This window comes from Lissotriton vulgaris, chromosome 9 (genome assembly GCF_964263255.1).
Source record: "Lissotriton vulgaris chromosome 9, aLisVul1.2, whole genome shotgun sequence".
NCBI classification, from domain to species: Eukaryota; Metazoa; Chordata; class Amphibia; order Caudata; family Salamandridae; genus Lissotriton; species Lissotriton vulgaris.
Window position 1 is genome coordinate 434000566 of NC_141697.1, and position 23387 is coordinate 434023952.

At 40.7% G+C, this 23387-nt stretch overlaps 1 protein-coding gene across 6 annotated transcripts in view; it reads left to right on the forward strand.

Annotated features, from left to right (window-relative positions):
• KLC1 (kinesin light chain 1) overlaps positions 1-23387 on the forward strand; it is a 405752-nt gene that overhangs the window by 337604 nt on the left and 44761 nt on the right. For 2 of the 6 annotated variants that reach the window (XM_086937867.1, XM_086937865.1), the window contains exons 13-14: positions 7720-7875; positions 21244-21374. In XM_086937867.1, the coding sequence (XP_086793993.1) occupies positions 7720-7875; positions 21244-21374 (287 nt within the window). Of the gene's footprint in view, positions 1-7719; positions 7876-12153; positions 12750-21243; positions 21375-23387 lie in introns of those variants that run through there. The other 4 variants (XM_086937866.1, XM_086937868.1, XM_086937869.1 and 1 more) reach the window with 3 other exon arrangements.

Sequence of the window (23387 nt, forward strand, 5' to 3'; positions counted from 1 at the left end):
CTCTTGAAAAGTACAACCACCAGAATGATCTAATTGTCAATGTATCAAAACAAATATAATGGTTCTTGGTAATTGGAAGTCAGATTGTCCTTGGCATTTCCAAAACCTTGAGTCAGTACATTTGCATAAATAGCTATCGATTACCATGGAAATGTAGGGGGGATACAAATCCCAACTCAACAAACTGAAAAACAAATCATTGTCCTTACATTTTTCATTGTCACATGCATGGGCTGCTACTAACTTCTACACTAGAACCGATCCTAGGGTCAATCAACGCAAACTTGCAAAATGTATCCCCTCATTGCTTTATGGAGCCAAATAATTCCAAGGAGCATTTAATATGCGGTTGGACCATTTATCAGGCAGCTGCATCCATAGTGTTTTGAAGTCGTGCAAATAAATCCCTCAACTAAGACCTGAACTCTGCCCTCTAAAACAATCATAACTTTCAGACACCGAATACCTGAAGTATGCATTACATTTGCATCAATTCTGGGTGGCGTCAGAGTGCCTTAATCCATGGTGGCCGAATTGTATCATGGTCGATCCGGCTAAAGGTGTCAGATTAATCAACTTTTGGACGGCGGTTAGACCTGCTCACTGAGTCGTGCTAATATTCCCAATCTGCACAGTCCAGGACTTTGAATCAACCAACCGAGGTCTGCCTGCAACTCTCACTGTTGTGTCCGCCTGTGGACTGCATCACCTGGAGGATGGATCTGCTGCCGCACGTGGTGATGGGGCTTAATGTTCATCTTTGGTTCTACTGTCTGATCTCAACTGACACAGTGGGGGCTAAGGAGTGTACAGCTGGAAAAAGAGACTGTTGGAGGTACTGCACTGCTGGAAAACCGGGCTGGGAGCCAGGCCGCACAGCCCAGGGGCGCCCAGAATACTGTGGAATACTGTGGAAAGTATGACAGCGAGAGTGGGAGCCCCAGTGAGGGATCACGTATGTGGCAGATGTAGGTTCTTTCATTGGATACAAGGCCCCCCCTGGGTGACCACATGGTAAAAGACCCTTTGTGCACAAGTGGACTTTCTTTTACACATGAGCTGCATCGGGACACATTAATCTCCTGAAAAACATAAACGTGCACTTAGTGTGATGTAATGTATGGAGGTCTGACTCTATCAGCCCTTTGATAGTTACTGGCCTTGCAGTGTTGCGACGCAATGGGGGCGACTGTGTGCAGTGGGTACTCGGGTATATGCCTCTACATCTGCTTGTGCCTCTCTTTCGCAGTTTAAACATGTGTGGTGGAGGGATCTACTCTGCCAGCAGAGTGAGGGTGATACTTTTATCCTAGTGACTGTCATCTGAAGTCTGTTGCCCCTGTTGGCTGTCTGCTCAAGATTTAAATGTACAGACTATTCTGACAACAGCAATCGCTCACTGCTATGCCACATGGATTTGGAATCCCTGGAAGTGAACAGTCTAGAACGGCTGCACATTTCCTGGTTGGCAGCCACACAGTTATTGGGTGGCTTAGCTGTTCTTGTGACGCTACCCAGCATTGGGGGTACCATGCGGACTGTGTCACTGAAATCAAGCTATACCTGGCTGATGGACTCTTAAGTAGGGCGCAACCACCTGGGTTGCTTGTGTTCAGTTCAGGAAAGACCTGGCTTAGCACTTCTGGCTGGACTGTTCCCATTGGAGCAGGGTCAAGACCTGAGTAACATTTACTGGGTCCAAACTGAGGTGACATGGTGTCCAAAGTAATGATGGACTGGAATGCGGCCTGAGTGAGTAAGATTTGCTGAAATTGACTCAAGCATTCCCCCTATCACTTTTTGTATACTTTAGTGTGTCGCCCTAAGTGAGACAGATATGCCAAGATGTGAGTCCTGTGCACACTGTGTCACTGGAACCAAGCTGTACCCATTTGATGAGTCCATAACGAGGGCAAAAACAGTCCTGCGTTGCTTGTGTTCCAGTTCAGGGAGTACCTGGTTTAGCAGTTAGGGCGGGACTTTTTTCCATTGGAGCATGGTCAAGACTGATTTGCATGTAGCTCGGTCCAAACTGAGGTGACATAGTGTGCAAAATAACAACGGATTGGGATGCAATCCAAGTAATTACCAATGGCTGAGATTGAGTCAAGCGTTCGATCTATCAATTCTTGTATATTTTGTTTACTTTAAAGGCAGTGCACATCACTGCCTCTTCTCTCATAATCGCTTCCTCTTGTCCCAGTCGATGATGGCATGAGGCCTTCGTCAGTCAGCTTATCTATTGTTGCATAAGGGATTCCCTGCCACATAGCGAGCCAAAGACTTCCAGGGGAAATGTAAACATTGGTTCCTATTCAATATGTGGACGTGTTCACATCCAGATATAAAGGAATACTCTTTTTACTCGCTTGTACAATGTCTCTATTCCAGACTGAATAAGATCTATTTTTCACATGATATCTATAGATTAATAGGTAGTTCAAACCATTATCCTCTGATGGTCGAGTTACTATGCGGTGGATGTCTGACCCCCATATTTACCTGTTAACATCCAGCTTAACGCCTTAACCGCTGCGGTTTTTCCGCCGCGGTGCGGGCGTTCTACAGAGTGGGCGGGGCTCCGTCTGCCGCTGGCTGATGGCAGCACCCGCGAGGTAGTGCTCCTGTCGGCCACCGGGAGCACTACCACACAATAGGAAACATTGGACGAGTACAAAGTTATGAACACTGGGACCACATTAAGTAGGGTGACCACATCGGAAGCCTTGGAAGTAATTATTTAGGGCATATCAATTAAAGCTACAGTAGGCTGTAAACTACTGAAGGAAATATTTGCACTGGAAGACAAGTCTTAAAACTCAAAACTTGATACAGTGAAGACTCCCTCCTTTTTCTCTACATTGTTGTAGACGAAAAAAAAAGTAGTTAGAAGTTCTCCTAGGCAAGCCACGCTGTACTGGTTACAGAGAATAAGTACCATAAAATACCATCACTCCGCATTTTTTACTCCGTATACTTTCACTCCTCATACCATTAGTACGCAGGTACCTTTACTCCGCATTTTTTCATACCGCATGCCTTCATATATTATATGCTTTTATCTCGCATGCTTTTATGACGAAAATCATTTTAAAAGCATGATTGGTAAAAGTATATGTTTTAAGGTAAGTTGTAAGGTAAGTATATGGGTTTTTTTTGGGTTATGGGGTATTTTAAGGGTGGGTTTGGGTTATGGGGTGCAGGGGTATTTAAGGGTTAAGGGGTACAGGGGTATTTTTAGGGTTCAGGGGTAGGTTTGCGTTTTGGGGTACAGGGGTATTTTTAGGGTTCAGAGGTTGTTTTGGGTTTTGGGGTACAGGGGTATTTTTAGGGTTCAGGGGTTGTTTGGGGTTTTGGGGTACAGGTGTATTTTTAGGGTTCAGGGGTTGTTTTGGGTTTTGGGGTACAGGGGTATTTTTGGGGTTCAGGGGTTGTTTTGGGTTTTGGGGTACAGGGGTGTTTTTAGGATTCAGGGGTTGTTTTGGGTTTTGGAGTACAGGGGTATTTTTAGGGTTCAGGGGTTGTTTTGGGTTTTGGGGTACAGGGGTATTGTTAGGGTTCAGAGGTTGTTTTGGGTTTTGGGGTACAGGGGTATTTTTAGGGTTCAGGGGTTGTTTGGGGTTTTGGGGTACAGGGGTATTTTTAGGGTTCAGGGGTAGGTTTGGGTTTTGGGGTACAGGGGTATTTTTAGAGTTCAGGAGTTGTTTTGGGTTTTGGGGTACAGGGGTATTTTTAGGGTTCAGGGGTTGTTTTGGGTTTTGGGGTACAGGGGTATTTTTAGGGTTCAGGGGTTGTTTTGTGTTTTGGGGTACAGGGGTATTTTTAGGGTTCAGGGGTTGTTTGGGGTTTTGGGGTACAGGGGTATTTTTAGGGTTCAGGGGTTGTTTTGGGTTTTGGGGTACAGGTGTATTTTTAGGGTTCAGGGGTTGTTTTGGGTTTTGGGGTACAGGGGTATTTTTAGGGTTCAGGGGTTGTTTTGGGGTACAGGGGTATTTTTAGGGTTCAGGTGTATGTTTGGATTTTGGGGTACAGGGGTATTTTTAGGGTCAGGATGGGTTAGTGTTTAAGGGTGCTGGGGTATTTAAAGGGACTAGGGTGGAATTAGTTTTTAGGGTTATATATATATATATATATATATATATATATATATATATATATATATATATGTATATATATATATATATATGTGTGTGTGTGTGTGTATTATTAATATAGTTCTAAATATAATGTAATTTTAAAGACTTAATTCTTCATTTTATTTAAAATTATATATATATGTGTGTATATGTATATGTATGTATATATATATATATATATATATATATATATATATATCTTTAAAGATAAAGTACTTTTACAAAGTATATGACTTCACCACACATGCATTTGCGTTATAATTGCATGCGGAGTGAAGTCATATGCGTTGTGAAAATTTGCGGAATCATGGCATGAGGAGTAATGGGTTTTGCGGACTTAAAAATGGGGAGTGATGGTATGCGGGATTTTTTTTTGCGGAATGGAAAGACATATTCCATATATAGACATGCCCAGGCTTTTAAAGTTGGGAGATTAGTAGCTAGAATTTTGAGAGGTGAGGCTTTCCAACTCCCAGTCACGGCTATAAGATACATCGGGGAATGCACACCAGTCACAGATGAGCAGAACTTTGGGATTTGCCCCATTATAGTCAGTAATATACAAAAATGTAGATCAGATTGAGCAAGATGAAATCACTTTGTTGTTAGCAAAGGTGACCTTCCCTGCAATTAGCTCAGATAACAGGATTAATGAACAGCAAATAAGGGGTACTGTAACTGGTGTGGCCAAAATAAAACACAAGGTACAGACAACCTGCCAGTCAAATTCTATTACACCTTTTCTAATATGTTAACCCCCCATATTGAGAGAGCTGTAGAATTCCTCTCGAGGTCTAGGCTGCCTTCCCAGTTCTACTCAGGAGGCTTTGGAGGTCACATTGCTTAACTCTGGATGAAACGCTATGGAAATTGTTAAGCAGGGTCCTTACCACAAGGCAGTTCCCGCATATGCCCAGACAGGTACATGCGAACAAAAATGGCTTCATTCACAGGCGTAGCAGGTCAAACAATGGGCTCCTTTTCCATGTAATGGAAAACTCTCCCCAGTACGGCCATGCTCACTATGGACATGGAAGAAGGCCTTTGACGCCTTAAGATGGAAATACTTTTTCGCTTTGCTGTGTAATTTTGGCACCTGAGGCTATTTACTACAAATGTACTCACCCCACAGCCTGAGTTAAAATAAGTTAAGTGGTTCTATATCGAAACACTATTCTATTAAGAGGGGGACATGCTGGGATTGCCCCTTATTACCTATTTTATTTTTGTTGCCAGTGGGACCAATTACTGAGGCGTTGAGAACGGCTCAGTGAACTGTGGGGGGGGGGGGGGAGGGGGGATGCATAATTAGATACCTGCAGATTAGAGTGTTCCACAAAGTTAAAGATATTCTTTGAGGTTAACCTAGGTGCTACTATTGCATCCCTAAGGGAGAAGGTTGCCTTTTCGAAGTTCTTGCTGGTAGCCCCAGCAAGCAGTGTGGCAAAAACAAAAATGGTTGTGCTCCCCAGACAGGTAACTGATTTGTGAACTTGCCCGTGCTGGTCCCCATGGCTGTGTTTAGGGACTTGGATAGCCTTTTGGGGGAGCTGATATGGAGGCAAGGCAGGAGACTTGTTGCATTGGCTAAATTAAAGGCACCTATATATAAAGGAGGGCTGGGGCTCCTAATGTGGCACTTTACAACCTGCCGGCCAAGATTCAGTTTGGGCTACATAGGGGACAATATTTAACATATACTGGCCCTCATAACAAACTTAAGACACACTGGAACATTACTGATATTGAACCCACAGCTGTGGAGTTTATTCGAATCACTTACACAATGGGCGATGCCGGACACAAGGTAACTCCGTTATATAAGGCCCCTACAAAAGACTGAGCGATTATACAGCTAGAACAAGAGAAAGATGGAATGTGTGCCTCAATAGATGTGCCACAGAGAAATAATGGAATTCTGTTATACCCTAACACCCTAGGGTCTCTTGGAATGCCCATCCAATTTAGCATCCTTCACAGGGCATATTTATCCCCAAACATATACCCTCAAGCCACATCAAAGTGGCTTGTTATAGTTGATTATTGATCACAGGTTACAAGTATTATTATGTCAATATCTGGGCCTGCGAACATTAATAACCCTGAATGCGGTCTTCTGGTTCAGTTCCTCTGACAACTGACCGACAGGGTCGTTTCCTGGTTTCTAGATCTTGCTTGCATGGTGGCAAAGCATATTTTGTCAGGAAATGGAAGGCCAAAGTGGCCCCACCCATTAAGGGTTGGCAACTAGAGCTATAAAAACTGTCTAAAGCTGAAACTAACTTGTTGCACTTTGAATAAGTTAAGGGAATCAGAAAGATACTTTGTCAGACCAATGGGATGAACTACTGGCCAAAGTTGAGAATCTAAATAAAGATGTCACGCTGTCCCCTGAACAGCTTGGGAAACCAGCATGTAATACTGCTGATTGATTTGGCAAAACAAACCCCTTCATTCATGAAAAAATGTAGACCTGAATGGCGAGCCTAATGATTGGATAACCAGTATATGATAGTTACAGAGTATAGTATGGCATGGCACCGCCAACATCCTGTAGCCCCTACCTGCAACATAATGCAAGTGACTCTATGTACATATTCTTGCTTGTCAGAAATATTCACATGATACATACAACAGCCCGCTGTTTGGTTTTAGTTTGCTTTGTTAGGTTGATGATATTTTACATCTTTTATATTACTGAGATGCAAAGATTAAATAAATATTGGGAGAATTAAATGCACATACGTCTGAATAGTAACATAAAATGAACATACAAATATAACGCTGCTACACAGTTGGTCTGATTTTTCTTACGGAAATAGAACGTATCCTGTCAAATCATAAGGTATGATGATATTTGCTGATCCATGTGATTGGACTAAGTGACTCAATAAAAAAGTTATGTCACACTAATAAATGTACTGTCAATGTACGATCATTCTAAAATACCAACAAAAAAGCGGTTTTAAAAATAAAAAAAATCCTTGATGCCACACAGTTGGCAACTACTTCACTCCTAATCCGTCTGCTGACAAGTGACACTCAGCGGCGAACTCCAGCTTTTCTGTTCAACCCTGGTGATTTGGTCCCCCCCCATATAGCAGCACGCTGGCCCGATAGCAAATGTGGCCAGGCTGGAGTTACGATCTGATAGTACTCTGGGGCCCAGGAGAGGAGAAGCACTTTTAGGTACAGGTCCCTTGTATTCTTTTATTCACTATTCGATGAAAGTCCTGATATCGGTCTTTCTAGTTCTCATCATGTGAGATACTCTCGTCCCCCGCCCATCACATCTGACTCTAATCCAGATAGCAAGGAAAATATCGAATCTATCTGGGGAGCAACAAATCTTAGTCCAACTACCTGTTACCTCACCAAAGATTTTTTAAATGAGAAATACAAAGAAATAACACACATTCATTTTTTCATCTTCTAAATCTAAAAGAAAACTCCTTCAAGCTTGGTATCACAGATATAATTATGATATAGTAGAGTGTTAGTGTACTGTCAACTAGTTATGCCTTGGTTCACTGGTGATTGCAGTTTGGAGAAGTAATCAAGTATGCTTTTGTCTGGTACACAGGGTTTGGACAATGTTCACAAACAGAGAGTTGCTGATGTACTAAATGATCCTGAGAGCATAGAGAAAAGGCGAAGCCGTGAAAGCCTTGATGTTGTTAAGTACGAGAGTGGGCCAGACGGAGGGGAGGAAGTGAGTATGAGCGTAGAATGGAATGGGGTAAGTACAGTACACAGTCTGAGAAGTAGCCAATGCAAGAACAAAAAGAATGTGACTTTTATACTTACTTAACATGTCATTGCTCGAAAGAAATCACCTCGGCTGTGTCCACTAGTGCACAGATGTTTCTCAAAATCAGATGTGAATAGATTGTATTATTTTTGGACATGCTTCACAGTAGATTCTTCTTACAGTGACGTGATGAGAACATTTGTGTTTTGGAGGGGGAATTGCTAAACAGGAACAGCCTAGGTTTCCTATTATTTACATACCTTATTGCTGATTGAGTGTCTTGGTGTTTTGTTTTGTTCGTCATTGTAATCTGTAGGTTGTTGTTGTTAGATGACAGAGTAGTAATTATTGTCACTAACATTTAGTTAATCTTTAATGCAACCCATATTACACCATGATTTGATCATTCATCTGTGATACCAGCAGACACTGCTATGGAATTCTTATAGACTTTCAAAAACAAATCCTGTGATTTAACAATTTTTAAAAGCCCTGAAGTGAAAAACCTTTTCCTGATAGAGCATTTTATTCCCATCTTCCTTTGGGGTGTAAACATTTAAGAATATTAAATTGTAAAAGGGAGCATTGACCACTTTGTCGAGGATTAAATCGCTAAAACAGCTGGATGTCATCTTGCCTTAACACACAACACAATATATTTAACTGCATCGCTGCTGCGGTGATTTTTGCGCTGTGAGGCATTTTTCGAAATACCGCGTTACATGATGAGCTCAGCTCGTCATCAGCACACGCCACCCGTGGCTGATGACGAGCTGAGCTCGTCATCAGCATCGAAGGGGTTAAGTGATAACTGCATAAATGCAACAAATGTAGAAGAACCTTCTGGATCACTTCTTCCCTTGTATTTTTAAGCTAGTATTTTGACGTAGGTAAAGAGCATTCAAGTACCCATTGCTTCAAGTCAGTGGACTGCAAACGCCTCTTCTGTAAAGACAATTTTAAGCCCCCAAAACTTAAGATGGCTGGTACTGCTGCTTCATACTGTTTCCCCCTTTCAGTTTTGCAACTCCATTATAGTCTTATTGTACTTCTTCAATTAATCAGGAACTAGCAACTACGAAGCAGTATGAAAGGGAGTACAACAGCGAGGTGGGGGATTGGTCCAGGGGTAGCAACAAAGGATTGCTTTTTTTCTGGAAAAGGAAAATGGCAATTTTAAATAGATAGGGCTCAAGAATTGTTTTCACAAACCCTCTGAGTTTTTGTAGAATCCGATTGCACTCCTGGGCAGAAATTGGTACTGCAAGTTTTTTTTAAATCTCCTTTTGTTTCACGCATTGCTTTTATAGATCTTTTACTGAACACCGGGGAAAGCACCACTAAAGGCAATTTTTTGCAATGGAGTTGTCAAATCTCCCCCCCCCCCCCCCCCCCCCCCCAAAAAAAAAATCGTTCCCTATCTGCAAATAAAATATGAATTTTACTGTGAGTTGGGTTGTCACGTTAATTTCCCTGAGATGGAACTGTAATCACATGAGGGAGAAATGATCAGGAAGTGCTACACTGTACTTTGATCGCAATTTGTTGACATATCAACTACTCAAATGTCATAATGCTTCTTGTGTAGTTGTGCAGTGGTATGAGATTTGATTTCTGGTTATGGGGATATTTCACTTCAATTAGTTAAGACACTGAACTATTTGTTTTCATAGCAGACCTTTGGGACTGTAGTTGCAGATGTGGAGGTTTATAATTTTTGGGAGGTAAAACATGATTAGTCTGATAACCACTAATCATCACATCAGAACCAGCACCCATGTACTAGTCAAACTATCATTTAGCTGACTAGTGATCCTAATTTGCTACCTTGTTGTAGCCCCTTATCAGTGTGAGTTGATGCATCCCAGTGTGCAACATAAAACTAACTTTGCGTGACTGCTGGTATCATAATATAACCATCTATTTTGGTTTTACAACTCTGATGAATTATGCTGATTGTCACATGCTTCATACCATTTGCCTTTGTCCGTCTTTCCCTTTTTGCCATTTTATCACATCTTTTTCATAATACATTACATTGTATTTTTCCTCTTTTTTGTTTTGTTTAGGGTTGCACCAAAACAGTTTAGTATTTCTCTTAAAATGTTCTGCAGTGGCCCAGATATGTGCACCAACCTTTTAAACATTCACACATTTTCCCACATAACTCATTTTTGCTATTTTTCATTCATTTTTTCTCCTTCTAAAGTTTACCTCCTCTTCTTCCTTAATATTGGTATGTTTCATACTAAGACAATCAATCAGCATCATTGTAACTAATTTGCAACTGCCATTGTTGAATATAAGAAACTTGAAGGCCTCCCTGATTAACTCTTGCCAGCTGGGTGTTGGAACTGTGTACTGTACTCTTCCCTTCATTTCTGCAACACTTTGCATGACTTTGCATGTTTCTAAGCCGTAAAAACCTAATATGCCTACCTTTTCCCTTTGCTTTCTTTTAAAGCATGCAGCTTGATTGTACTGTAATGGGACGTCCAAGTAAAACATAACTGACAGTATTTCTAGGTCATGGTTTGCATTAAAGAGATATTAAAACCAGCGAAGCCCAAATGCTCATGTGTTAGCTTTAAGAACTCTGTTTGTTATTACCATTTGCCAACACACGGGACACAAGACATAGAGAGTACTGTTAGTAGTGCTTTCATAAACTGGGAAAGATACATTTTATAAATATTACAATGCAGGTGCACTACTTAAAGTCAGATTTGTTAGTTGAGAAGTCGGAGAGTAACTGTCCTTATCAAATACCTATCTTACCCGTTCTGTGTAAAAATACAAAAATAATACATTCAAAACTGTTAAATGTTTAGAGCAAAGGTTACAAAATAAAATGGACAACAGTCCAGCATGGACCACTCTTTCACACATGTTCCTCTCTGTTCTTCATTTTATGGTACAGTTAATTTTTTAAAGCATGACATAAGCCACCTGTCCTAAAGTCCATTCTACGTGTTCGCCCGCCCAATCCTATCACCCTCCCGATTAATGACCCAACATGATGACTGTTGCTCTACTTTGTTACCCTTTGACCACCACTGAGATCCCTTTAAAATTGCCTCCTTGGGGGTGCTGTTCTTTACTTCTGGAAATTACGCTGCATGGCTCAAGATCCTGTAGCATTTCTAACGAAGACTACAGGGTAATGCATCACTCAGCAATTTATTATTTATTAGACAGTGACAAAGCATCATCCATGGTCCCTCTATAAACAGTTGCATCCTTCTTAAATTTAGGTTTTTATTTTCATCTTGTGAAATTCAAAGTATGAATCAAATTCTGCATTTGCTCTACCTTTTTTGACTGGATTTCTCATTTTCTAGCACTTACTCCTTGTTCGGTCTCTCCTTTTTTCCTTGCTTTGTTTCTTTTAACCTTTCACTGAGCCAATACGACAGTAAAACCTTGCTTTAAGATTATGCAAAGCGAGTCAAGTTTATTAAACATGCACTACCTCAATATAGGAAGAATTTACTTTTAGTAAGACTTTTTATTGCTGTGAGCAGTAGTAGCATCAAGAGAAGATAACAAAATTCAGCAACCTGATCAATACATTTTTCTTGAATTTAGCCTGAAAATATTTATGAAAATATAAACTAATTTACAGGATCTTATAAATTATCACCTTTTATTAAATTAAAAGAATTTTAGAGCAATCTTATTTAATGTTCAATCTGAAACAACATTTTTTTTAGTTTTCTTTATTTTTTGGTAGGGAAGAGGTTTCTGGGAAGAAGATAAGATTTTATTGATTAACATAGTTATTTAATTTGAAAGTTCAGGCTGTTACTAAGAATTGATGGATGCAAAGCAAACTGCGCAGCTTAACTCAGTTGCCAGCCAATTTCCACAAAACAAAAAATGTTTCCTGCATTTCTTTTATGATGAACACATTTTTCAAATTATTTTCATTGCTTACACATCTGCATATGAACTTACAAGTGATGTCTGAAAATAATAAACCCATCGTCATATTAATAGAAAAAGTCAAAAATTAATTATTGAATCTTGTATATTATGATTGAATATCTAGATGCAAGTAGGTAAAGTATGCTGAATTCGCTGTATACTTCATTGACCCTCAGACAATGAAGCACACTCAACTATGCCTGCTAAATCGGTAGTCTGATGACCTAGAAATACTGTTGACTTACCTGTACAAAACTAAAGGCAAATAAAAAAAACTGTTGACATTATTCCAACAGTTTCATTCAGTTTTTTCTCTCTTTCTCCATTTCTGTCTGGCAGGCCTAGATGCCTTGTGTGATACTTATACTGTCTCCTGCATGATGGGCGTGCAGCATCTACAAGCTTTACCTTCTCTCTCCAGTACTGACTACTGTCTTAGCTACCCCTTTAGGATTCCTGTCTGAGCCACAACACACCTCCTGTATCCTGGCCACTCCTTCAGTGCTGGTGTCCTCCTTTCCCACCAATGAATTTTCTTATTTCTGTACATTTGTAGCCTTTTGGAAATGTAATCAGTCATGCAAAATGTGTTCTGTTACAACCAGTTACCGTGCAATCTGCAGCTAAATAATTAAGAAAGATGTCAATAGCTAGCTTTTCATTATGACACGGTTACCTTAAAAAAGCATACACAGGATTAAACATGGCATGGTGTGGACCGTCACTGATTTCTAGAAATAAGGCATGTGCGTCATATTCTAATTAAAAGAATTTATAAGGTGGTTAATATCAATACTGAATTCTTGTTATTCAGAACTAGAACAGCTGATTAGTCTGTGTGAAATGTTTGCTACTGTGCTTTTGCCACTAATCTGAGTGTTCAGTGATCCGTGTACCTGTCTCTCTCTAACTTCTAATAAACTCATTCCAACTGACCAGTGTCTGTGTCTCTATTGTCTGCTTGGGAATATTTGTTCTCTCATTCTGTGTCCATGCAGTAGCTTTTTTGGGTGGTAGATTCAGTGAAATTCTGGCATAATGACCCTGACTCATTTTTCAGCAGTATTCGAATCTGCTCCTGCTCAACTCACTCTGTTGTACACATGGTGCCCGTTTTCGTTGTGGTCATTAAGTGAAATAAAATTCCCCTTACATCATCAGTGCTACTAGTATATAGCTCTTGCTGTAGTATATTCCAATTATCTGCAGTTGATTGTCATGACTGATCATGAAATCACATCCAGTTCGTATTGCAAAGAAATGGGCTAGGCTCATAATTTGCTCACACATTCTGATCTCGATAGGAAGCAAGAAAACCTAGAAATCTGTGCTTCTCAGTGCATACTGAAATACTGGTTTGAGGCATTTGTGCTGTATATATACATGCTTTGCGTACTCCTGCCATTTATTTTTGGGTCTAGTTGTTTGCAAGATGTTTTTATTTGAAGAAGTATTTTCCAGGCACGAAGTAAGGTGACTCCTCCTTTCGGTGATAGTGCACATGGGCATCAACTCCATTGTTAAATTATTTTCTTTCTGCCATTGGGTTCAGAAGTGGTTTGCTGTGCTCTGGTTCGAGACCGTTCGTTGGGATCCCTTCGGTTCCCAACTCGCTGTACCCATGTCGCTATTGTTTCGAACGCATATTCCCATTCTCCACCTGTTGAAAATCAGGAAACTTTCCGAGTTGGATGGAGAGAACCCCAAACGCGGCCTTCGGGCCTAGCCAGTTTCATTTCACTTCTTCTCGGACACATATCATTGAGTAATCTGCTGATGGAACAGACTTTGTTCCAATTTTTGCCCTTGGTGCTACTCCAGATATCCGTGCACCGACCTTCACAAGGTCTGTAACCTGTGCCTGTCCCCAGAGCACAAGGAAGAAGGCTGACACCTGCTGCTAATTTCAATTTAAAAAAACATCCGGGACTGTCTGGCTTGACAAAATGAAATGCAGCGACAAAGTATCGAAGACACAGGACAAAATGGAAGCACCCGCATCAGAAGAAAAAGAGGCCTTCTCCGTCCAAGACTCTGATTCCGAGCTGGAGACAGAACTGGAATCCCATTATATCCCAGCAGGTCAAGGTGATGTGAGTACCAAAGCCCCTATGCCGACAAAACCTCCTTCCACTAAACATAAGTCTTGCAGGCCACCACTGTTATGTGGCCATGGTAGGCACCAAGACTCTGCTTCCAATGCCTGCCATCTGACTTGGCACTATAAGCACATGTCAAGTCTTCCAGCTCAGCCTCCAGTCAAGATACCACAACTTCGGCACCTAAAACATAAGTTCCGAAAGACAAATATGACAAACCTGGCTCGCAACCAAAATCGTAAAGCGCAGAAAGATGCTCCTCAGAAGCCTCTGGAGTAAATTCTGGAAACTGTGCAAGAAAAGCTGGGTCTAAAACAAAAGAGCATTTATAATAATCCAGACACTGGACATATTACAACAAAGCCAGTGATACCACCCTCCAAGAGAAAAAATCTTAGTTTCCAGGATACAGTATATAAAATCCCTCTAAAAGGACCAATACCTCTGATACCAGAATCAGATCCTCTAGACAAAACACCAGAGGGCTCTATTTGTACAGATTGAATGCAGGGGCTGGGGATGATCCACTAACACCAGATCCATGGGATGATAATATAGATCCTACTAAAGACACAGATCCAGATCTATACCCTGCAAAACCTTCCCCTCCTGATGACAACACTTAATATCAGGAGTTAATTGCCAGGGCAGCCACATACCAAGGAGTCACTTTACACCAAGAATCTTTAGAAGAAGGTTTTTTATTTGAAACATTGGGGACCACTCCTAAGACCTGCGGAATACATTTTTAAAGATCCAGTACGGGCATGTATTAGAACAACCAGGGTTGATAAAAGCATATATACCCCAACCATCTGGCCCAATTTTTATTAAGAGCCTTTAGATTCTTTAGTCATGTCCAATGCTCGTAAAAGAGCAAATTCACAAACTTGAGGTGATTCACCTTTCCAGACAAAGAGTCCAAGCTAATAGATGCCTCAGGCAAAAGAATGGCTGCACAATTAGCCAATCATTGGCGCATAGCCAATACACAAGGTCTTTTGGCTAGGTATGATAGCGCCCACTGCAACAAAATGTAGGAGTTACTCCAATATCTCCCAGAGGAGCATAGGAAAAGAGGGCAGGAACTAATGCAGGAAAGAAAACTACGTTCCAACTCCTCCATTAGGTGTGCGTTAGACGCTGCTGATACTGCATCCAGAATAGTTAACACCAGTATTCTCCTCAGAAGACACACATGGCTGCGAATCTCTGGGTTTAAACCAGAGGTGAAACAAACAATACTTAATGCTCCCTTTGACAAAGAACATTTTTGTGGCCCTCAAGTAGCTGAATCTCTTTAAAAAATGAAAAAAAGTCCCTGAAGTGGTAAAATCCTTGGGAGCACTACAGTCACCTTCTAACAGAGACTCCTTATGCTGCTCATTTTATAAGGGAGGCTCAAAAAGTACCCCCACAGATGCCAACACATTCCTCCTATACACCTCAAAGTCAATCCTCCCCCTCTAGAGGATTTTTGCAAAGGTAGTTACAGAGTAAACAATTTCAAAGGTAGAGGTACACCAACACGTTCCTCTCCCAACAAGCTTGATAACAATTTCCCCCGATTATCATACACCTGTCTTGGGAAGACGCCCTCTATTTCTTTCCATTTGGCAATCAATAGCATCAGACAAATGGGTGTTTGACATTATCCAACATGGTTATTGCCTGGAGCTCACCAGCAATCCTCCCAATATTCCACCTCGCATTCACAAACTCTCTCTAGAGCACCAACAAATGCACACAAAAGAAGTACAAAAGGAGCTATAGAATCAGTTCCAATACAACACCAAGGATCAGGGGTTTACTCACTTTGCTTCCTAATCCCAACAAAGGATTGTTCTCTACAACCAATATTAGATCTCAGGCCTCTAAAATTATACATATGGTCAGAACCCTTCCATATGGTCACACTTCAACAGGTGCTTCCCCTCTTACAGCAAGGCAACTTTATGTTAACACTAGACTTAAAGGACACATACTTTCACATCTCTATTTACCCAGCACATACCAAATACCTCGGATTTGTGGTAGCAGAACAACACTATCAATTCAAGGTACTCCCATTCAGAGTCACTACTGCACCTAGAGTATTCACCAAATGTCTAGCAGTAGTAGCAGCCCATTCAAGAAGGCAACACATTCATGTTACCCATATCTAGGTGGTTGGCTCATCAAAGCCAACACGCTTGAATTACCATAAATCTTTATCAATTAGGATTCACAGTCAATGCTCAAAACTCTCATCTTCAACCCTTACAGCTCCAACCCTATTTAGGTGCTATGCTAAACACTCAAACAGGTTTAGCCTATCCAAATGCAGAAAGGATTCACAATTTTCAAACACTGCTACTACATTTCCAAAGCAACCAGTATCTAACAGTGAAAAGTTTCATGCACTTCTAGGGTTGATGGCTTCATGCATTGACATACTACCTCATGCTAAATTAAACATGCGTCATCTACAGGAATGCTTAGCATGTCAGCGGAATCAATCACACTATCCGGTAAAAGATCTAGTGTTGGCAGACGGCCGCATCCACCACTCCCTGCAGTGATGGAACACACAAAACATATCAAAAGAGCGGCCCTTTATTGACCTGTTCCACAGATTGTGCTCACAGCGGGCGCATCCTTCACAGGGTGGTGTGCCCATCTACAACATGTAACAATTCAGGGTCTACGAGACAACAAACACAATAATCTGCACATCATCTACCTAGAGCTTCTAGCTGTTCACCTAGAGCTAAAAGCATTTCTACCTCATCTGATGGGGGAAGTTGTCCTACTGTGGACGGACAATATGACGGCTATGTACAATGTATAAAATGGTGGGGACACTCCCTACCGTTATCACTCCTTTTTTAGACCATTTGGTGTCAGGCAGTACATCACAAAATCCAACTGCTAGCGGAACACCTTCCAGGGACAGACAACTAATTTGATGACCTCCTCAGCAGGATGTGACAACAAGTCAACGAGTGGGAACTACCCCTAAATTCTCCTCCCATACTTCCACAAATGGGGGTTTCCACAAATAGATCTCTTTGCAGCAGCTCAGAACACAAAATGTCCAAACTTCACCTCCAGGTTCTCACAACCTCTATCCAAAGGCAGTGCTCTATGGATAAACTGGATAGATACATTTACTTATGCCTTTCCACCTCTCCCTCTCCCTCCACTTCTGGTTCAGAAGCTTGGGCAAACATCTCTCACCCTCATTTTAATAGCTCCCACATGGGCTCGTCAACCATGGTTCACTACACTACTGGAACTTTCAATAGTTCCACACCAGAAGCTTCACCTCACCTCAAACCTTCTCACTCAGAACCATGGAGAAATCTGACATCCAAACCACAAGGAGCTCAACCTAGCGATTTGGCTTCTGAAGACATAGAGTTTGGATACCTAAATCTACCATCAGATTGCATGACCATTCTTAAACAAGCCAGAAATCTACCACTAGAGCATGCTATGCAGCAAAGTGGAAAAGGTTTGGTATATATTGTAATAACCAAACAATTGAACCACTAGATGCTTCTATTCAACAAATCATCGGTTATCTATTGCCTCTACAACTTTCAGGCCTTGCATACACGTCCATACGCCTACACCTTGCAGCAGTGGCTGCATATCTTCAAAAATAGGCAACACTTGTTCAGAGTGGCAGTAATTAAAGCCTTTATGGAAGCCCTTAAAAGAGTGACACCACAAAAGTTCCACCCGCATGGAATCTTAATAATGTTCTAACAAGACTAATGGGTCCACCTTTTGAACCACTGCACAATTGCCCTCTGCAATTCCTTACTTGAAAGGTTGCTTTCTTGATTGCAATCACTTCATTAAGACGGATCAGTGAGCTTCAGGCGCAAGCCTTAGAAGAACCATTTTTCCAACTCCACTGAGACAGAGTGGTTTTTCACGCTAACCCACAGTTCCTTCCAAAAGTAGTCTCTGCCTTTCATACTAACCAGTCAGTTGAGTTACCTGTTCTCTCCCCTGAACCATATTCTGTATCAAAAAGAGTTATACAGACATTAGATATCAAAAGACCATTATTGTGTTATATTGATAGAACAAAAGATTTTTGCAAAATAACTTTTTTTTTTTTGCCTTCGTTCCCCCTCCTAAGGGGAAACCTGTCTCTAAATCTGGTATTTCTAGATGGATAGTTAAATGTATTCAAACATGTTATATCAAAGCCAAAAGTATTTTGTCTATACCTCCTAGAGCACATTCTACTCGTAAAACAGGAGCATCGATTGCCTTTTTAGGTAACATTCCTATAGCTGACATTTGTTAAACAGCTACATGGTTACACCACACACATTTACTAAACACTATTTTGTGGATGTATTAGCACGTCTACAAGCTAATGTAGGACAGGCAGTCCTAACAACACTTTTTTCAAACAATGGCAACGTCCACTGGTTAGCCACCGCTTTGGGTGAGTACTACTATACAGTCTATGTAAAGCATGTGTATCTACCGCACACATGCCTCTAACAGATTATGTTACTTACCTTGTAAGCATCTGTTCTTGGCATCTAGACTTGGAGATTCACATGAGTCCTCCCTGGACACCTATGGTCATTACAGTAGTTATTATTACTATTCATATTGTACACACATGGACATCTCTATACTATACTTATTTACTCCATTCTCACTCCCTTGCTGGAAAACAATCTAACAATGCAGTTGATGCCCATGCACACTATCACCAAAAGGAGGAGTTACCTTACCTCGGGACTGGAAAAGACTTCTTCGAAGAATAACAACTTGCAAATATCCGGACCCAACACTAGATGGCAGGAGTATGCAAAGCATGTGAATCTACAGCTCTACATGCCAAAAACAGATGTTTACAGGGTAGGTAACATAATCCTTACTCGATCGGAAACAAGAATGCCAAAAATATATGCTTCTCAATACAGACAGCAATACCAAATGCAAGTAATTTTGGCATTGTTTATTTTTATGCGGTTAAAAGCCAAAGAATCTTGTATGTTTAAAAAAGGAGTAACATTTGTTGACTTGCTGCTTTTCAAACATACAGGGCTACTGCTTTTTTCAGGGGTTGTTTGAGGACGGTAATTTGGATTTACCAACCAATACTAATCATTATAACAGAATTTCACTGTGCATAGTTTAGTTGGTTTCAGCCTTTGCTGCTTGTTACTTTTCCAACTGTCTAATTTTTCCTGTTAGATAACAAACCTTAGTGTCGCAGTCATATATTAGTTTGAATCTGCTTTTGACGAACAACAGTATTATGCCTATTCATAACAAATATCTTCTCAATATGCATCTTGTGTATAGATTCTACAACTTAGGAATTGTGGTGATGTTTTAGAAAAACATGCATGTGTGCTAAATCTTCCAAACTTTTCTGCCTTTGTATTCTCACAATTTCTGATTTTCATTTTTCAAAACAAACACATATGTCTGGATGCTTAACTTGTAGGGATCCTCTGTATCCCAAACTCTCTGCAAATTACCAACTTGTTGACTGTTCTTGAAACTGTGTTTAGGATCAATAAACATGTTTTTTAATTATGACTGCATGTCCAGGAACACAAAGCACAACAGGTCCCCTGATCTTTATACCCAGTTATAACAGATAATTTAACCTCAAATTATTCCAGTCCAATTTCTTCTTCTGTAACCCATTGTGACCCATCACATTAGTGCAGGTGTTTCATTTGAGGTGAGCCAATACTATACCTTCCAGAATTCATATAGTTAAATTAATTCCATAATTGATGTTATGGAGCCGTTTATTCGTCCCTTACCAGATTTCTTTTTGAGAAACGTAGAAGGTTGGTAAAAGTTGTGTACATGTTTGATTCAAAACCAGAGGTGGTGGATTTGTAGGGACAGCCTTCTTGAAAAGTGGAAAGTGGGAATGAGAGTCATGTTTGAAAGAACTACGCTGGCTTAAATGCAAGCTTTTGGCTGAGATGACTAAATTGCAAGACCGGTATTTACGATGATGGGGGGCTAGGTTTATGTTAGACAAAAGGAGGGAACATTAGATCCCTGATAAAGAGCCCCGGTTCCGGGTGCCCGTCGGGTATTGCAGTGCCAACCTAACGAGGGGCAGGCTCAAATGATGAAGCATGACACCTAGCTTGCTGGGTATGTGAGAGCTCTAGTTCCAACAAGGAGAATTCCCTCTCCTCCCCTCACACAATAGTGGTCCCCAGCGTCCAGACTACCTTTTCATGTTCCAAATGTCCTTACATACTATTACAGAGGAACTCCATACCCACCTTGTACACGGGCTAGGTTTACCCCATGACATTAAGTATATATATACCATATAGGACAACCATTGAAACTCTGTGCTATGGCCGCCCAAAAGGTTTGCATGTATGTTGATCACATGTGCACTACAATTCAGAAAAAAACAGGCATATTGACTAGACTAAAACTTCTTTAGTTAGTCTGTGCGAAGTCCTGAGCAGTTAACAGAGGAATTTCTTGAAATAAGTCCAAGTGCTGCATGCAATACAAATGCAAAGATATACCACAATCTAAACAATGCAGAAACCTAACAGGGCATGGTATGTCTAACTAGCAATAAAATAATCATTGCGCGTAAAGGAGATATAAGAGAGGGAGCCTGTTGTGGAGGCTAATGTAAGAGCAGGGAGAATACAGCAAATCCCAAAGATACTCTAGAGCAAAGGTGTAAGCTGCGAAATACACTTTCGACTGCTAGATTACTTGGACTGGTTGCTTTTAAATCTGCAACTAAAACCTTTCCAGAGTTTAACACTTTAACAAAACAATATGTAGTAGTTTTACAATACAAAAACGTTACTGCTGGATTGTTGCAGCATTGTGGGAATCGTACACCAGAATATGTTGCAGTTCTGCTTGGGTCTTAAAAGGACACGTTTTATATTTTGCTTGTTATATTGGCTGTATAATTTGCTGTTTTACTTACTGGGATTTAAAAGAAAAGCCAAATAAAGCACAATAAATCGCCTTCACCATCTTGTCAGTCATGCTTTTCACAATCCATTATAATGGAGGCAAAGCAATGACAAGGCAGTATAGGAGTAATTTAAATGATCTGTCAGATGTTTGTTCAGTACCTTAACTGTAGACATAGACTTGTCACTGGTAGTATACCAGACTTGCATGACTATCATGTGTTGATAGGCTCCAAAAATTTGATCTGAACATCCAATTCAGGTGATTCTACATATCTGGTATTCTCTGGTAATCGAGAAGAAGGGTGTCTACTTGAATACCAGAAGGGGAGCTTTTGTTTCAGAATGTTCTGCAGTTTCATGTTTGTTCACGTTTTTTTCAGGATGGAACTGGATCATTAAAGCGCAGTGGTTCCTTTAGCAAACTCCGAGCTTCAATTAGACGCAGCAGTGAGAAGCTGGTTAGAAAACTGAAGGGCGGAAGTTCACGTGACAGTGAGCCAAAGAATCCCGGGTAATTATCATTTGCTGCCTGCACTGATTACTGTCCAGTCAGTAGCTTAGAACTGCCATCGATCTGCCTGGAATCTAACAAGGATCGGTCCACCATTACTATGTCATGCAAAAAATACAGTATTGGATTCACATAGTGCTTGTTTATTTAATGTAGTTGGCTCTATTACAAATCAGTCTGGCATTTAATGTATCCTCTGGTTAGATTAAGATTTCAAATTAAGCACTATTTGGAAAAACCTTCATTTAATCTTTCACATTCTCATCCAAGAAAGAGGTCAGTGTTTTTATAAAGTAGCTATAAGTAGGGATAATACTTCGCCACCATGAAACATACCCGAAAAGACGTGTTTGAATAAGTACTTTTAATATGTGGCAGCACTACTGAGTAAACCCATGTCATGGAAGTACAAATGAAATAGCTAAAATGAAAACAAGCATTTGCCTTTTTCAGTTAATCTTTGAAAATGTGATTAAAGCCAAGCTTGTAATATTTATCCATGCTGGAATGACCGAGATCCTTGTTCTGCCAGCTGTTTCTGAGCTAGATCTGGGTTTAGGACAATCCATTGAAATACGCTGAATTTGTCATGGTGTAATTTTCCTACACCAGTACACAATTTAGTAGCGCTCACACATCTGCTTTCTGTTTAGAGCAGTAACTATAGGCTGTGAGGGGGGCTTTCTTATTTTTACTTTATGGCCCTAAACCAATTCATGATTCTAAGGTTCATCAGCCCTTCTGTTGTTAATATCATCATGGCTGAGAGCCATCCTGAGTCTTCTTTCCTTTATTCAGCCAGATCGGATAAAATGATCCATCAACAATGGTAAACATCATTATTCCAACATCCGGCGCCTCCCCTATAGCAAGTCGTTGTTCCGACTTGCCCTATAAAGGTATGCGATGTAACAACGCGGTTGTTGTAATGACTGCGTTGTAATAGCATGAGTTGTAAACGCATGCAAACTAACGTGTCATATTCATCAACAATACATTAGAAACAGTTGATGGCAATACAGGTTAAAAATTTAAAACCACATTTTATTAAAATATAAAAATCAACTGCAAATTTATCATGTTTTCCCATCACATACACAATGTGCAGCCATTCCATGTTATCTCAGCATGATGTCTTGGCTTCTTTTCACCACCTTGTTCCTCACACACTAAGAGCATGTCGATATTTTGAAACTGCATGCACTACAATCAAGGTAGTGTTTGTTTTACATGCACTTAATGCAGTTTCATATTGGAATATGTCCTATACCAGGTCAACTAGACCTGGTATAGGATTTACAAAAAACATAAAAGATGGCCCTCGAGCTCCTTGTATAACATAGATGCTGGACATACATTGTTGCCTTCACCCAGAGCTGGCCACATGGATGTAAAGGAGGCAATTATCAAGTCCCAAGCCTAAACGTTATGTAACATGCCCTCTTCAGGGGGCTATGGATTTTCTATCTGGTCTAAATCTTCAAATTTATAATCCTATTTGGACATGAGAAATGTGTCAGTCGGACTACTCAGGGAAGACGATGGATGTTGTTTGGCCTTAAAACACTGCCAAAATCTTTTTATAATGACATCTAACCAATATTTTGGCAAGCCAAGCTCTGCAAGTGATTTGTAAAATAGGACTGCCACAGTATTATACTCATATTTTGCCTTCCAACCACTATGTGCAGTTCCTCCATGTAAGGTTCTAAGTCTTTATTAGTGTACACCCGAACCCAATATAAAATTGACCCTTAACTTAACATGGGCAGCTATAGATTCCATTGTCAAATCAAGTCTTGCGGGAGCATAGCAGTACTCTGGGGCATAGACAGTTCTGTCCATATGACATTATTTTCAGCTTTCTTTAACCCCTTCAATGCTGCCGTGATTTTCCTCCTGTGCTGAAGATTTCAGCGCGGGTGCGGTCATGATGGCCCCCAGCCGTCATCAGCACACGAGCACTGTAGTGCATGACGGCTGGGGGCCGTCATCAGCATGGAAGGGGTTAAA